This window comes from Prionailurus bengalensis, chromosome C1 (assembly GCF_016509475.1).
Source record: "Prionailurus bengalensis isolate Pbe53 chromosome C1, Fcat_Pben_1.1_paternal_pri, whole genome shotgun sequence".
NCBI lineage: Eukaryota > Metazoa > Chordata > Mammalia > Carnivora > Felidae > Prionailurus > Prionailurus bengalensis.
The window spans coordinates 24,018,825-24,035,491 of NC_057345.1; the positions used below are offsets into that span (position 1 = coordinate 24,018,825).

Genomic DNA, 16,667 nt, shown 5'->3' on the forward strand with positions numbered 1-16,667 from the left:
AGGCAGAAGTGGCTGTCCCCTCCTCTGTGTGCCCCGTCGTCCCAGAGGATGCCATCTTCCGACCATCTGAACCTCCCCGCGCCCATTGGCCCTTTGAAGGCAGGCTGTGCACGCCATCTCCCCGACCCCAGTGAACACCGGCCCAGAGGAACACCAGCAAACAGCAATGAACACACTGCTCCTAGCTTTCCCTGCCACCCCACGGGGGTCACTGGGAATTAGCACTTGTCATCCTGAGTAGCGGCTCTGCCCAGCAGCCCTCCACCTTACAGCAGCCCCGGGCCTGACACCCATTTCTTAATAAACATTCTGCAGATGCTGTTCGACCTATCACAAATCCAGCTGAGGATCCCGTCATCCGGTTCCTGCTTTGGCGTCTTGACCATCATCGTGTCTGTGGCATCCACCAGCCTGGCGTCCGGTAAGGTCAGGAAACACGGACACGCGAGACAGCAGTCTGACCCCCTCGCTGCTTCCCGTGGTCCCCACATCCTCTACAAACCGTGCACCAGCGCTCTGCGGGCCAGCCCCCACGACACAACCAGAGGTGATGGAGGTGGTTTCTAGGATCCACCCTATTTGAAAATCAGAACGTGTCCCAGGCCCAGCTCTTGAGTCCCTCTCCCGGCCTCCCGGGCTGGGCCAGAGAGGGGAGGGAACAAGCCTGAGGCTACCCAGCAGGGGCCTGCACTGACTGCCCTCCCTTGTGCCCCCACCCCACTTCCCTCAGAAGGGAGGCTGGCAGTCTATTTCCCCCACGTGTGAAAGCTAGTTCTACCCGAAAGGGAGGAACACCAGGGGGGTCACCCACTCAAACAGTGTTTCGGCTCAGCATATGCCATGAGGCAGGCCACAGCCAGCTCTGGGCACAGCTGGGGGAGTCTAAGAGGCAGCTGAGCCAACAGGACAAGAAGGGGTCCAGGAAAAGGCAGCTTGTAGGACCCGGATCCTCACAAGTTCTGCAATCTATAGGCCTTCCCACCTGCGAGCCCGCCCTGGTGTGGACGGACCCGCTTCCCCAGGACACGCTACCCTGCTCTACCCCTGAGGACCTCCTCACTGTTCCGTTTTGTTTTGAATGAGGTAACACTCACTACACAACCCCCTATTGCCAGTCACCGTGCACCTCGTTTAATCCTAACGAGGATGGGTTCTCCCATGTTACTGATGAGGAAGGAGGCTCCAGGGTCGCACGCTGGAGACAGGCTGCGTGGCATTCAAAGCCAGGCTTGCCTGACTCCTCTGGAGCCCGTGCTCTTTCTACTGAGCTGCGCTGGCTCTAACAAAATGCAGTTGGAGCCTCCTGAGAGATGGCTTTCTTAATTCCCATAGGACCCTGAGTCACTCCCTCATCCCGCCAAAGCCCCTCACACTTGCTACTGTTATCCTGTTTTCACGCCACCTTCTTATTGTTCCTTCGCACATCCACTCCCCACTGCCCCCCCCCCCCCCAGGTGAGCCTGATTCTCTCCTGCAGCCTCCAAAGTGATCCTCTGGGAGCCCAGCGCAAAGCGCACGAACTCCCCTGCTGAGGAACCTTCAGTGGCTCCCCACTGCTACCAGTGTAAGCCTCTGAGCCTGGCATGTGCCGGCCTCTGATGCCCTGTCCAGTCCTGTTTTCCTCTCCCCACCAGGCAGCCAAGCACACTGCAAGGTCATGTGGACCGGTGGGAAGGACATGGATTCGAGAACCAGAGACAGAAGCAGATCTGATTCTCAATTCTGCCAGTCTTGCTGTGTGCCCTTGGGCAAGTCGCCTCACCTCTCTGAGCTTAAAAATCTTCAACTGAAAATAAAGAGGACACGTCCTACCACAGGTTCAGAATTAAATGAAACAAGAGATATGGACCGCCTGGAATACAATAAGCTCTCTGTGCAAAGGGACTGCTCCCTCTCTTGTTATCCACCTGCTTTCCTCCCTGAGACTGGTGTTCCCTCCCCCTTGCAATGCCCTCCTCTACCTCCATCTTCTACGTGTCAAATACTGCCTCCTCCAGGAAGCCTTCCCAGGCTGACCACACAGGGGTTTTGGTATGCTGGCCCCTTCTCCTGTGGCTGAGACCCTAGATTGTCTTCCACTGCGGCTGAGAGTAACCTAGGCTCATCCCTCTTGTGGGCACTAAGGGAGGGTATCAATCTCCCTCACTCCTCTTGCACAGAGGGCCCAGCTCTGAGCAGCCAGACACAAGACAGGCATTCAGCAGACATGGGCCAGATATCCCTGAGGGTTCCTCCACCCCAATCACCCAGGGGCCACTCTTGTTCCCCCCTTGCACCGGCAGGCTGGGTGGGCACAGGGGCTCTCTGCCATCTGAGCAGGACGGTAGGCACCTGCTCCAACATGCTCTGCAGACCCTGCCCCCCAGACTCCACACAGTCCAGCCCCCTCAGCCTCTTTTGTCATGAATATGTTAAAAATAACCACGATAATCATCACTTCCACGGGGAGAGCAGTGCAGATTTACAAAGCAGCCAGCCCTCCCAGGGCTCTCTACATCCTCCCTGAAGCTGGCCCTGGAGCCCTGAGTAGGCACCAACAGATCCCCTTGAAACATGGTTCTGTCATGTCCCTCCATGGCTTCCCACCCCCAGCAGTGCTTCGTGAACCCTACAGTGCCTTAAAAAAAAAAAAAAAAAACCCCGGGGTGGGGGGAGAGGGAGGGCAGGGGCAGAGAGAGAGATGGCTTTTGAAAATTCCAAGCTCTACCTCTGCAGTCCAATGCAACTGGGTATCCCTGTGAGACCAGATACTCAGCCAGAATGCCAGTTCCCCCCCAATGACTCCCTCCCCCGAGCTGCTGGCCTATCTGCCCAGCCTCTCGACAGAGCTAGCTGGGTCCCTGCCACCTCCCCCCACACAGCCAGGAGCTCCTCGAGAGCGGGGACCACAACTGACTCATCCCACCTCCCCCACGATACCCAACTTCTTGCTGGCTTGAGGCCTTTGGTCAATGGAGGCGGGGGTCCCAGTGTCTGGGGATGGCAGTCAGAACCTTGGGCCCATCTCCCACCACCGGGGCTCACACTTCCATGTCCTTGCACAGGCTGCTTCCTCCTGCCAGGTTTCCCAAAGCGTGCAGCAGGAAATGAGTTGGGGTGGCTCACCAATGTGCCCTTAAAAAACCCTGCATCATGGACTGGGGCAGTTACCCCTTCTAGGTCTCTTTTTTTTTTTTTTTTCAACGTTTATTTATTTTTGGGACAGAGAGAGACAGAGCATGAACGGGCGAGGGGCAGAGAGAGAGGGAGACACAGAATCGGAAACAGGCTCCAGGCTCCGGGCCATCAGCCCAGAGCCCGACGCGGGGCTCGAACTCACGGACCGCGAGATCGTGACCTGGCTGAAGTCGGACGCTCAACCGACTGCGCCACCCAGGCGCCCCTAGGTCTCTTTTAATTAGGGTGACTTCCTGCCAATATGCCTGGGGTCACCGGGTTTGTGCCTGCTGCCATGACATAATTAATAGGACCCCTTCCCCTGCTTTAAAAACCTCAAAAATGTCCCAGTTTAGATGATAAATTATATGGTGGCCTTACTTTTAATCCTTGCAAATGCATGCAAGATAAAGTCTCCGTGTAGTCTGAGACTTTCACACACCGCCAGCACGTGCTCATTTCTCTTTCTAACAAATCGACAAGAAGGACGAACGTCTCGCTAGAATTTGCTAACATCGCTTTGTTTTCACTGGGGCTATTTCTTCTGTTATCTTTTGCTTCAGATAAATGATACTCTTTTTCCAGGTAGGATGTGAAATTTCTTCCTAATGTATTAAATTTTAGAAGTGATTCGATGTAAACAAAAATTCCATGGGTAGTGAATTCCTATTCACTCCTCAAAACCCAACTCAGAATCACCTTCTTTAGACTGCCTTCCCACCCCTCTGTGGTTGAACCCCGCACTCTTCCTCCTCCCTTGACATCTGGCCCAGGTACATCAAACCTATGGCACTAAATTATGACAACACGCAGCTATTTATTAGGGATTTACCATGTGTCAGGCACTGTACTAAGCACTGACCTACATTCTCTTGTTTCATCTTTATCATCACTCTGTGAATAGCCCAACTATCCCGACTTTACAGGTAATGAAATGGCAGGTGAAGAAACCTGCCCACGGTCGCAGAGCTTAGTCAGTGGTGGGGCTGGGAATTGAATCCAGGGCCAGGAAACTTCAGCCTGTGGCTTTGACCACCACTGTGTACCTAGTGGTCGCTCTCCCCGATCAGAGGGCAGGAGGTACATCTGGTGCACCTGGGATCTCATTCACCCAGAGCCAACCCAAGGCCCGGCACAAACTCCGCTCCAATAAAGACGCGGAGATGTGTGTGATGGGTGGGTGGGGACTCAGTCCCTGCTGAGATATCTGGGGGAAACTGGGTCCCACTCCCCATCCTGTGACAGAGCACACAGAGCTCCAGAAGCACAGATCTCGGCTGGAAGGACCTTCTAGGAAATGTACTGAATGTGTGAGGTGCCCCCTCCTCCCACCATGAGAGAGGCCTGGCCTCCCCGGTGTCTGAGCACCAAACGGACAGGTAAGGTTGCACTTCCCACCAGCGGACCAGGCTGGCCGAAAGAGGACAGCAGGGCCTGAGCACCGGGAGGAGAATGACCAATCTAGGACTAGGTTGGGCAGGTACAAGGAGCTTCCTAGAGGAAACGGGTTGAGCAGCCCTGGGAAAAATGGGAAGTTGTGGAAAACCAAGGCCAAAGGGCATTCCAGGTGAGGGAAAGGCCCAAGCAAAAGCAGGGAGTCCAGAAAGCAGGGGCTCAGGGGCCAGTGAGAAGCCCTGGTCAAGGGTAGGATGGAATTAGAGGGAAGGCTGAATAGCAGGTGGCAGCTGGGTCTGGAATGCCAGGCTGAAGAGTCTGTGCCACGATGGAGAGTATGGGGGCTGGATCTGGGAAGTGATGCACAGATTACTGGAGGCCCCGAGGCCCCCGTGGGGCAGCCCATCGTCCAAGTCACCCAGCAGCAGTGGCAGAGTGGGGATTTGAACTCTGGCCTCCGGAATGGGGCCTGGGTGATGGGGAGGTGGGTGAGCAGCAGCCAGCCAGCCAAGGATGGGACAGCACCTCTGAGGAAGGCAGGGAGTGCGGGAGAGGAGAGAGGAGGTTCCCCCAGGTGTCAGTCTGCACAGCCATCCCCACTGGCCGGTGTCTCGTCAGGACCGGGGAGGGGTCAGCAGGCAGGAAACGCAGGGTGGCAGCACCACGTCTTCACCACGATTCCTGCTCCCTGCCCCCCACCCCGGCCTCAGCCAGCATCCGCTGGGCTCCTTCCTGCCTGCCTTCCCTTTCTTCCTCTCTCCCCACTTAACAGATTGCGGCAGCAAGATGGCACAAATTTATGGCTCAACTCACCAAAAATAACAAGAGATCTATCAAAGGCAGTTTGCGTGAAATTAACAGGCGCCTGTACCCTCTTGTCAAACGCACTGGGCTCTGAGGCGGGCCCAGGCACTCCACCCAGGCACTGTCCCCCAGTGCCACTCTTCCAGCATGGACCCAGTCCCACTCCACCTGGCCTTGCCTTCGATTGATTCTATGCAGAGTGTCCCAGAGAAGGGGAACACAGCTCCCCTGCCACAGGGCCTGGCAGAGGGGCTAGGACGAGGGTCTTACTCTTCCTGTTCACCGCCTTGCCCACCAATCTCGTTCTCAATCTGGCAGTTCCACATGTGAGCCGGTTCTCCCACAGCTGGTACATGTGTCCAGCTGGCCCGGTGGGGAGGAGGGGGTCCTGCCAACCAGGCACAAAGGGCCCTGAGTCCTGACAGTGCCCTGTCCCTCAGATGCCCACTGCCACGTGGAACAAATTGAGACATACGCCCACTGTCTCTTGCCCCTAAGAGACTGGGCAGAAGGAAGGAGATGGCAGAGAGGAAAAGTAAAAGCCTCTTGCCTGCCAGGGGAGAGGAAGGGGCTCTGGGCACCAGTGTGCTGGACAAGATCACTTAGGATGACCAATGCCACATCACCCCCTGTAACTCCCCACAAGGGCCCTCCCTGCAGGCAACCCCATGGAGCAGCCTGAAAACATGCCAAGCAGGACAAGGAGCATGAGCAGAGGTCAGGTGTGGAACAGCTGGGAGCCTGGGACTCCCAGCTCAGAGATAATACTAGGCCTCATGCCCAGGGACAGTCAGCACCCAATCTCCACCCATGCTCAGTCCCAGAGGCCCCCGCAGAGGCTGTGATGATGGGGACAATGGTGGCCTTCCCATCACCAGCCCTCTCTGACCCCCAAAGTCACTCCGACTACCAACCAACTCCTGTTTCCGGCTTCACCAAGCCCAGCTGGCTGCTCCTGGCTCTGTGCTCCACATGGCAGCCTGCCCAGATGGTGCCCGCCCATGAGGGCAGAGCCTTGCTCCGTCCACTGGAGACCACTGGGCCAATGGACCGCAGGGAAAGCCAGACAAAAGAGCCTGCCCTCTGCTGAGCGCGATGGGGGAGGCCCCCACAGAGTGACGGGCAGTGGCCGCCAGGCAGGAAGAGTCATAAACCTCCTGATATACGCCTGGCACTCTCCGCCAATGTTCGACAAAGAAGCGAAATTCAATTTCTTCCTGCAGGCACTAAATCCCAGGCCAGCCTCCAGGGCCTGTAACCTGCCCACGGCCTGGCTGTCACTCAGACGGCTTCATCGACTGATGTTAGAGGCCAAGCTGGCCAGGGGGAGAGGCCAGAGCAAGGCCACTGGGCACTTGCCACGGATAGGCACGGTGCCAGATGTCTCACAGGGGAGGTTGAGAAGTGCCTCCCCACTGCATTGGGAGAGGCCACTGTCATGATAACTGGCCCTCTAATTAACTCAGAGATATCTCCCCATTTTACAGATGAAGAAACTGACGCCAAAAAGATGGGATCCACTCAAGGTGATAATAGTCAAAGGCAGTGCTCAACTCCCGGGCTCTAGCCTTCAAAGCAGGGGTGGGGACAGATCATACTCCTCCAATACTCCTAGCAGCCCTCACACAAGACCCCCTGTGTCCCTGTAAATCCTCTCAGGCCGATCTCCATGGCTCTTCTGACTTCCATCCCTGCGTGACATCCTCATGATGGGAGGCCAGCACCTGTTATCCCAAATGGGGAAACTGAGGCCAGGAGAGGGAAGGGAACTCCCTTTTAGTCCCAGAGCTGGGGACCAGATCCCAGCTCTGCCTCCCTCCCACCCCCACCCCCTGGCCAGTCACTGGCCCCGCACTGTTCGGGCGGGCACACAGGATCCAGATGAGGGCCTGGGGGCTTTGTAGCTGCAGGAAGGAGGGTCGGCAGAAAGTGGCTGTGGTGAGGGAGCCGGGGTGGGAGCGGGAGCAGGCAGGGCTCAAGGGCTCGCAGAGCTTTTGCCCAGTCAGCAGGAAGCTCTAGCAGCTGTGGCAGCCTCGGTCCCAGAAGACATGGGCCCAGAGGGGGAGACAGGGGATGCTGGGAGCGGAGCCAGCCCAGCCCTCCAAGGCAGCCTCGAAGCCCAGTCCTCTTCACCCAGGCACATTCTTCTGCACCTCCCTCTGCCCTGACCCTGGGGCCACTGCCAGAAATCGCCGACCCGTGTGGGCAGGAACATGTCCCTGCTCCCTGCCTACTCTCCAGCCTCCAGGCAAACTTGTCGACCTGGCACGCACTGCTCCCTCTGCCCGGAGTGCCCTCACCACTTCTTTGGCTTGGCTGGCTTCCACATGTCCTTCAGATCTCGGCTTGCGCCTGTATCACTTCCTTCAGGAAGCCTTCCTTGATTGCCTAGTGGGAGGGTCCTCTCCCTGGGTTCACCACACTGCATTGTCTCATCTCTGCCCCCCATTCACCTACCCAGACTACAAACAAGAGTTTGGGGTTAGTGGGGTCTAACCCCAATCCATTTCGGGGACCCCAGCACCCGGAGAAGGCTGGACACAGAGGGGACACGGGCGAAGAACTACGCAATGGCCTGAGAATCTGCCAAGACGGGGACCAGAGCGTACCCTCAGCCCTGGGCACGCCCACCCCACCAGGGCCCTGCTCTGACTCACCATATCTCATCTCGGTTGTGAACAGGTCATTGCTGCTCCCTGAATGCAAATCGGCCTCAGCAGGTGGGGCCGGGCCCCCAGGCACCAGGGCATTGGACAGGGTGTGGGCAGCAGGCGGGCCCGGAGGCGCGGTGGTGGCCGAACCAGCCCCCGCCTCCCCGGGGCAGCTGCAGCCTGGCTGGGCGAAGCCACAGGCCCTGCCAGCAGTGCGGCCGCACTCCTCACTCCAGCGGCACAGCACGCCACAGGTGAACTGGCTGGAGTTGTTGTTGTTGATGAGCAAGACCTCGACGAAGCGGAAGGCCAGGGCAGCGGGCGCCAGCAGGCGCGGGGCCTCCGAGGGCTCTGCCGACAGGCACAGCTGCACAAAGTTCTTGTCGAAGTGCAGGAAGGTAAAGGGGCCCGAGCCGCCACACAGTTCCAGCCCCGCTGCCTCCTCCTCCTCTTCTAGCCGCCCCGCCTCTGCCTCCGCCTGGGCCACGGCTTCCTCTGGGCTAGGCCGCAGGCAGGTAAAGTTGACCAGGTAGTGGTCCAGGGGCAGCAGACGGGGGGCAAAGTGGGCGCACACCTGCTCCTGGCGGTTGAAGCGCAGGTAGAGGGAGTACTTGGTGGGGTCAGGGTTCTCCAGGGTCCAGGAGCAGCCTGAGGCGATGGTAGGAAAGAGGTCCTGCAGTGAGAAGGCCCCGTAGAGCACGCCCGAGGCCAGGGCGGAGCAGGCGCTGGGGGCAGGGTCGAAGGCGGCGGCCAGGCGCAGGGACAGAATCACAGATAGTAAGAGGGGACAGGCTGGGGTCATCCTATGTCCCTTGCCCTGTGGAGAGAGACAGTGGTCAGCAGCCCCAGGAGCTGCCAGCGTGGGCTCTGAGTCTCCTGTGGCAAGCTGCAGGAGAGGGCCTGGCGGTTAAGGCTCTGGAGTCGCCCAAGTCCACCTGTGTGATCTTACACAAGGGACGTGACTTCTCGGAGCCTCAGTCGCCTTACCTGTAAAATGAAGGCACGTGGGAGAGTGTCTGGGAGTCTGTAAGCCCTTAAGAAACATCAGTTGTTGCCTCTGTTATCCTATGATTCCTCAGTCAATCTCATCAGCCACCGGCATCTTGGCCTGACACTTGGATCTCGCCTCATCCCCACCACCCAACTTAAATTCTCCAGAACTGTTGCTCTCAGTCGCAGCGTATCGTGATCAGTTGTGAGCCATGTCACGCATAATCCAGTGGTAATTGTCAAAGGAGCAGTGTTTGACAACGATTTGCTTTTTTATAAATCAGAGCAATTCAAGGTTATTCCCAGAACAATGTCGTTCTCACTCACTTGCTTTGCTGAGTGGGAGAGAAAGGGGAGGAGTTACCACTGGGGTGCCAGGGACTGCGCACAACCCAAGCCATGCCCATGGAGGGCATCACAACTATGAGCGTCATGAGTATCACTGCTGTGGATTTCCTGGTGGAAACAAGGGGAGAGGTATCTGCAAAATGGGTGCAGTATTCCCCTTAACCCCTTTTCCCTTCCTGCCATGGGTTATCCTCCAAGGCCTGGCTCAGGGTCTGCTACCTGCCCCCCCCCACCCCACCTCCGGAGGCCACCAAGCCATCGCCCAGCTCTCAGCTCCCACAGCCCTTTCCTGAAAGCCCATGCCCCCCAATCATCACCTCTATTCCCTGCTGTCTCCCCAGGGCTAGCTCACTCATCTCAGGAGTGGAGACCAGAGTTTACTGATTTCTCCCTCCCCGCAAAGTGCTACATACACTAAACCAAATTGCCAGCAGGCTGCAAAATTCAGCAGGTATGAATGTACTTTCCATGCGTGGGCAGGCAACCAGGACCCAGGCCATGCCCCGACAGACACTCAGGGCGGTCAGGGCCGAGTGGACAGAAGCTGGCGGGCAGGGCACCTGCAGGTGCCTTCCCACCCACCAAGCCAGGACAGAGCCACTGCCCACAGCCTGTCCACACTGCCCACAGCCTGTCCACAGCGCTGTCTGGAAACCAGAGCCTGGCACCTGGGCTGGCTCAACCCTGCTCCCGGCCCTGCCCCCTAAGTGATCCATGCTGCCTCCCTCCTCCATGCCGGCAGCATAGCTCACAGCACTGGATGGGCCCCTAGAGCCCGGTTGCTCCACATTAAAGGAGAAAGGATGAGGCTCCAAGAAGGGAGGCAACCTGCTCAAGATCACACAGAGTGGTCCAGCTGGGACTGGAGTCCGGGACCTGAGGCCCCAGCCTGGGGTTCCCTCTCATCCACCAATAGCCTCTTGCTCTGTCCCCTTCCTTGCTCAGGCTGCACGCCCAATGGAGAAGCCATTGGCTCTGGGAACTGAATCACAAACATAGGATAACTCACAGGTGTGGCTAGATTTTCCCAAGACGTAGCTGCTCCCCAGGCACAGATTTCCCCTTAGCTTTTTAGGAGCCTCAATAGTGGTTGGAGGTGGGGGTGGTGAGAGGGCAGGAATTAGAACCCCAGAATTCCAGCCTCTGTGCAGCAACCATGGAACTCTTCACTCCCCCAGATCCCGCACTTGCCCCTCCCCAGACATAGGGGGAAGGAGGGGTGGGGGCTCAAGCTCCAGGCAGGCTCATTTATTGGGGAGGAGCGGCCCCACCCTCCCCCAAAGACCCGCCTGGAGTTATCCAACAAAAGTCAGAACAGGCTGTGTCTCCACTGCTCCTGCCAGAACTGCAAAAGGGACACAAGACCCCTGGCCTCCCCCGCCCCCACATCATGCCTGTCCCAAACTGTTCAGCCCGCCCAGCCTGCTGCGGCACCAGCGAAGCCAGTGGCTGATGATGACTGACATCCAATCCCCCCGCTGCCCCCAATTATTTTTAAGCAGGCTGCAAAATTCAGGCCATAGCTGTAGCTCGGCAGAGGGGAGGTGGGGGCTCATTATAACTGGCCTCGCCTCCCCCACTTAGAGCAAGGTGAGGAACACACACACACACACACACACACACACACACACACAAGCTTGAACATTGCTGTGCCGTGCGACGTGCACACAAAAGCATGTATGCACAGATGCATGTATAGACAGGTGTTCACAGGCATTCAGCATGCACACAGATCAGTGAAGCCACAGATGAGTGAATTCATGTGCACACTAGGGTACAGGCACTCACGTGTACAAGGTATAAAAGAGCCAGACACTCGTACACATGGAGAGAGATGGAAATATACTCTCTAGTGTGAATATACACAGGCATTTGGTTCTTTGAGGCTTAGCATATGACAGCTAAGTGGCAGGTGGGGTCTGACTTGCTGTTCCCTCCTTTGTGTGTTCCTGAAGCTGGGGGCTCAGACCACCCCCCCCCAACCCCACCTCCTGGGCCTCAGCTCCTCCCTCCTCCATAGCACCAATCCATCAAGAAGCACTAGGTCCACATCCTCAGAGCCACAGCCTGGCTTCTCCAGAATTGAGCCACCTCTAAACCCTGACCAAGCCCCCTCCTCCAGACAGCCCCTTCACACCAACTTGGGAATTTCACCCTGGGTATGTATTACCCTCGTGGTTCCTGCTGTGACATAAGACCTTTGGGGGCCCTTTTTAAATCTCACTCCACATCCACAAAATAAGGCAAAAAGCCCAATTCCAAGTCAGAGAGACCCTCTCGTGGGAGGGGACCTGGAAGGATCCTTGCCTCCCAGGCAGCCGAAGCGGTTATTAGCCATGTTCAACCTCCCTGAACGGAGGCAAGTTCCCCGCTCTGTGGAATGGAGACCATGATCCCTGCCCCCAGGATTACACACACTTTCTTGTTCAGCGTCCCAGTGAGTTCCCAGCACAGAGCCTGGCACAGACAGGGTATGCACACCTTCCCTTCCCCCCTCCCACGGAACCTCACAAACTCTCCCGGCTTTCCTGCTGAGCTCGACCGCTATCTCTGGGAAGGCCCTTTGGGTTGAGCCATGTGAATGGCTTGGCCACCTCCAAAGCCAAACAGCAAGATCACGTACGTGCACAAGAGCTAGAGACGATAGGTATGGAGCTCAGCTCTGAGGAAGAACTTCCCGCGTCAGGAGGTTAATGGAGAGGATAATCTAAGAGCCTCCTCCCTCAGGACCTCACTGGGCTGAGATGGGTGAGTTGCCCATTGGCATAATCTCAGTCTTAGGGACCCCCTCCTCCAGCTACCTCCACCGCATGCCTGCCGCCCGCCAGCAAACTTGAGAATGCCACCCACCCTGTGTCCTAGCACACTGAGACCCCCTTCCTCCCAGACCCCGCAGGCCTGCTCAGCCTCGGGCTTCCCTTCTGCACTAATGAGGGAATAGGAGGCTTTCGCAGCAGCTGTAAGGGAAAAGACTGGGGCTGAGGGGGAGGGGGGCGGGGGGCACCTCAGGGCAAGGCCTGGGTCTCGGGGATCCCGAGGATCGACCCCCTTGCGCCCTGCCGGCTGGGAGCAGCGCGACGCTGGGTGACCGGGCGCTCGGAGCCCAGGGCCGCGGTCGGGGGAGGGGCGGCGGGTGGGGGAGGGGGCGCAGCAGTGCGCACGTCGGTCGCGTTTATCCACCTGGCAGCTCCAATTCGCCCGCCCGTCACTCACCCTCCGCCTCCCGGGCCCTCGCTGCCGGGCCGAGCCCAGGCCGACACGCGGGCGGGGACCCCCCACTCGGGGCCTTCGGGTCCCCTGCCCCTGCACTGGCCGGCTGGCAGGGTCCCCAAGGACCCCTCTCCCGGAGCTCTGGTACCCAGGAGGGCGCACATTTCCATCCAACCTCTGGAGCTGGTGGGCAGGACCGAGGGGAGAGGGGTTCCCCCCCCCCCCCCAGTGCAGCCCCGCCTTCTCCACCTGGCGGAGCCGGCCACTCCTCCTCTTTCTCAAGGGCCTTTCGGTCTGGGGAGGGGGCCTTCCGCCCACCAAGAGAAGGGAGACCGGGGGTGGGGGTGGGGGCGGTGCCTCGAGGGCGGCGGGGGAGGGGGCGGTGACTCAGCCGCCCTCCGCCCGCCTCCCCGGAACTTTGCAGCAGCTGGAGCCGCCGTTGCTACAGGAACCGAAAGCTTTTGTTCCCCAATGTCAGGGCTACCCGGGCAGACTGGAGGCTGAGAGGCTGCCACTCCCCGGTGGGACCCAGGCCCAGCCACACTGCCCAGAGGACTTCCGGCCCATCAGAACGCCGTGGATTCAAGCCCTCTCTCTTCTCTCCCTCTTACCTGCCCTTCACCAAGCCACTCACGCCAAAGCCAGGTTTCTTCAAACTCTTGGGCCCTCAGCCTGGGTCGCCCCCTAACTCTAATCTGAAGCACTAACTGTCCTGGAAAGTTCCCGATGGCGTCTGACCTCCTGGGGAGAGGTAAGAGGCTCCTCTGTGCACCATGTTCTCCTCTGTGGCTGATTTCCCACGTGCCCTCCCCCCCCCCCCCCCTTAGGCAAGCCTGCCTTTGGGGACCTTGACCTGGGTTTCTTCCCTGCATTTTTCCTACCTCCCCAGTCTCCACACTGGAGCCAGGACCTCAGAGACCTTGGCCTGGCTTTCACTGATGCCCCTCTGGCCAGAGCTGATCCCAGAGCAGTCCAGTGGGATGGTGAAAGATGGGTGAGGGAGGGAAGAGACTGATAGTCACAGGATCCCTGGACCCACTCTGGGGAGCTAAAGGTGTTTTCTGGCTTTATTATCCTGGGGGATAGAGTGAAGTCACTAGAACCTGTTCTGCACTTCTCCTCAGGGAATAGTAGAGTGGCAAGGGGCCTGACCTTGGCCTTGAAGGCGAGCACCCAATAAGCCAATCATTGTTGAGCACCACTAGATGCCAGACACTCTATACAATCTAATTTCATTCTCCCAGAAACTATACGAGGCATTTATCACTGACCCATTTTATAGGGGGCCAACTGAGGCTCAGAAGGGTTATGTAGCCTGCCCAGGTCATACATCTTTTGAACCCAGGTCATCTGACCAAAAGCTGAGTTACTAACTACTTACTCAGCTCCATTACCTGGGGGTTGGGAGGGAGAGAAGAGGGCAGAGACCAGCTGGAACCTTATTTGGGGACACAGAAATGCCTACCACACACAGCCACCCCAGACTAGACCTATCCCTTTCTGAAGAGTGATGGGGGAAGGGAGAAGAGAAGAGAAGAGAAGAGAAGAGAAGAGAAGAGAAGAGAAGAGAAGAGAAGAGAAGAGAAGAGAAGAGAAAATCTGTCAATCTTGGTCCAGGAAGACCCTCCCTCAAGCCTCACCACCACCACCATCAGGGCATACCCAGTACAGAATCCATACTGACCCCTGTGGCAGTGAGGGAGACACTCCCCAGGTGCCTGTTCTGCCCCAGGGCCAGGTGGACTCTCCCCCACCGTCTACACCATGCCCAAAGTAGACCAAGCCCACCTTTGCCCCCACCCTTCACCTAGTGGAGACTGCCATGGGGTACACAGAGGCTCTCTGGGGACACCCGCCCTAGCCCAAACAAACCCATCCAGACCATCTCAAATCCAGGGGCTAGTCTTCCTAGTCTGTCCCTGATAGATCAAAGGGCTCCGGAATTACCGCTGGGATGAGCCCTCCACCCCACCCCACCCTACCCCACCCCACCCCACCCCCAGAGCATATGGCCTGACAACTAGGACTGTTCCCGCAAGGCTAGCACGAGGGGGCACCCGGCCTCGCCCGCCAACCTCCTCTTCCCCAGGGACTTCCCACTGCCAGTCCCGCAGCCACCGCTGCTGCTCCGGCTGCGGAAACCTGGGGTTACCCGCGGGAGGAAAAGGAGCGGCGGGTCCAGGGCTGCGGGCAGGGGGCGCCAGAGGACGCCCAGGGGCCCGGCCGGCAGCTGGCGAGGCGGGCAGGCGGGCAGTATCTCTGGCCCGGGAGCCCCTCCCCCCGCGGGCACCAGACCCTTCGCCCGCTCTGCACCCGCCGCGGCGCAGAGGACTTCCCTTGGACCGAGCTGACTGCGGGAGTGGCCGCCAACTTCACAACCTACAACCCGCCCCCCCCCCACCGCCGCCCCAACACGCCAGCCCCCAGGGCTGCAGGAGGGTGCGTGTGGTGCCCGGCTCTATGCCCCAGGGGTGGGAAGAGAGGGATGGGGGATGGACAGACTCTGACCAAAGATGGACACGGGAGTCAGGGATGCAGGGCCAGCCGAGATCCCCGCCGGAGAGGAGGGGGCTCAGATCAGACACGGGGACACGGCCCCAAGTCCTGGGTGAGGGGGAGGAGACTTGCAGCAGAGATTGGCGAGGGATAGAGAGACTCCGGGTAGATATGGGGGAGGAGGCAATCGGGACAGAAATAAGAAGGGAAGCATGGTCGGGGTACTGGCGCGGGGAAAGGCAGTAACTGTGGGCAGACAGGGATAGGGACGGGTAGGACTCTGGGCAGAAATGAAGTGAGTGGAGGAGCAGGGTCCGGCATCCAGCCGAGGTGGGGGGGGGGGGGTTGGATTAAGGTGGAAGACACAGTCGAGCTGCAGGTTGGAGAAAGGGGCTCTAATCAAGGTGGGGGGCGCACTGCCAGGATCCAGGCTAAGATACGGAGAGACTCGAGACAGCAATGGGGGTAAGGTCTGGGTCAGGATTGTGGGGGAGGGCTTTAGCAGAAATGGGGAAGGGGATGGGGGTGGAAAAGGGACTCACCAGCGATGAAGGGGGCCTCGGCCCCAGGCTTCGAAGTTCCCAAAGAGACAGGAATGGGTAGATGCTGAACGAACACAGTTCGGGAGGGGGAAGATTCGACCGAGATGAGCTAGGGGAGCGCCCCGAGTCCGGACCGGTGCGGAAACTCGGGACCGCGCCGGGAGGTTCTCGGTGCGGGGCCGGGTCAGGGTCTGGGACCGAACACTCACCTGGGCGCCGTCAGCAGCAGGAGCGGGGACCGGCGCTGGCGGAGGCAGCCACGGGGCGCAAGTTTGCCATCCCTAAGGCGGGGGCCTGGCCGGGCGCGGGGCAGCTCGCGGCAGCGGCGCGGAGGGCCGAGGCTCCCGCTCCGCGGAGCCGCGGGTGCAGAAAAGGCGCCGCGGAGCAGCGCGGGGCGGGCGGGCGCCGGGCCGGGCGCGGGCTCCTGCCGCCGCCTCCTCGCCGCGCCGCCCCCCCCCCCGCTCCCCGCTCCCCCGCCCCGAGCACCGCCCGCGCCGCGCGCCGCCTCCTATTCGCGGGTGGCGGCCGCAGCCCCGGGCTCCAAAAGCCGGCGCCGCATCCTCGGTCTCAGAGCGCCGCCGCCGCCGTCACTGCCGCCGCCGCCGCCGCCGCCGCCGCCGCCGCCGAACCCGGTTCCTCCGGCCGTTCCGGCCGCTGCCCGCAGAGCGCGCCGGGCCGAGTGACGGCCGAGGCGGGACGCGGCGCCTGCGCGGGCTGGGCCCGGGAGGGGCGCGCGCGCCAGGCCGGGCGCGAGGAGCCGCGGGAGAAGGGGCGGGGGGCGGGGGCGACGCGCGCCGCCTCCTGTTAAAGGGGGAGCAGCGCCAGCCGAGCCGAGCGCACCCTCCTCCTCCCCGCCCTGGGCCCCAGGCGCCGGCGCGGGAGAAGCCCCGGGTAAGCCCCCGCCCCGCCCGCGGCCTCCTGGACCGCAGGATGCGGCGATCCGCGACGCCCCTCCAGAGATCCCCCGGGCCGGAGGCAGCTCTCGCAGCCGGGGTCTCTGGGGCCCTGGGGGCTGAAACATTTGCCCCACCCTCCCCCGTATGCATTGCAAATCGCATATCCCTGTGCATGCAGG

At 59.8% G+C, this 16,667-nt stretch overlaps 1 protein-coding gene across 7 annotated transcripts in view; it reads right to left on the bottom strand.

Moving 5' to 3' along the window:
* Positions 1-15,982, bottom strand: part of ADGRB2 (adhesion G protein-coupled receptor B2) — a 36,539-nt gene extending 20,557 nt beyond the window's left edge. For 3 of the 7 annotated variants that reach the window (XM_043574369.1, XM_043574368.1, XM_043574367.1), the window contains exons 1-3: positions 15,802-15,982; positions 15,593-15,656; positions 8,013-8,823 (exon numbers count right to left, since the gene is read on the bottom strand). In XM_043574369.1, the coding sequence (XP_043430304.1) occupies positions 8,013-8,808 (796 nt within the window). In that variant the 5' untranslated portion in view covers positions 8,809-8,823; positions 15,593-15,656; positions 15,802-15,982. The remainder of the gene's footprint in view (positions 1-8,012; positions 8,824-15,592; positions 15,657-15,801) is intronic. The other 4 variants (XM_043574366.1, XM_043574364.1, XM_043574365.1 and 1 more) reach the window with 3 other exon arrangements.
* Positions 15,983-16,667: the final 685 nt, after the last annotated feature.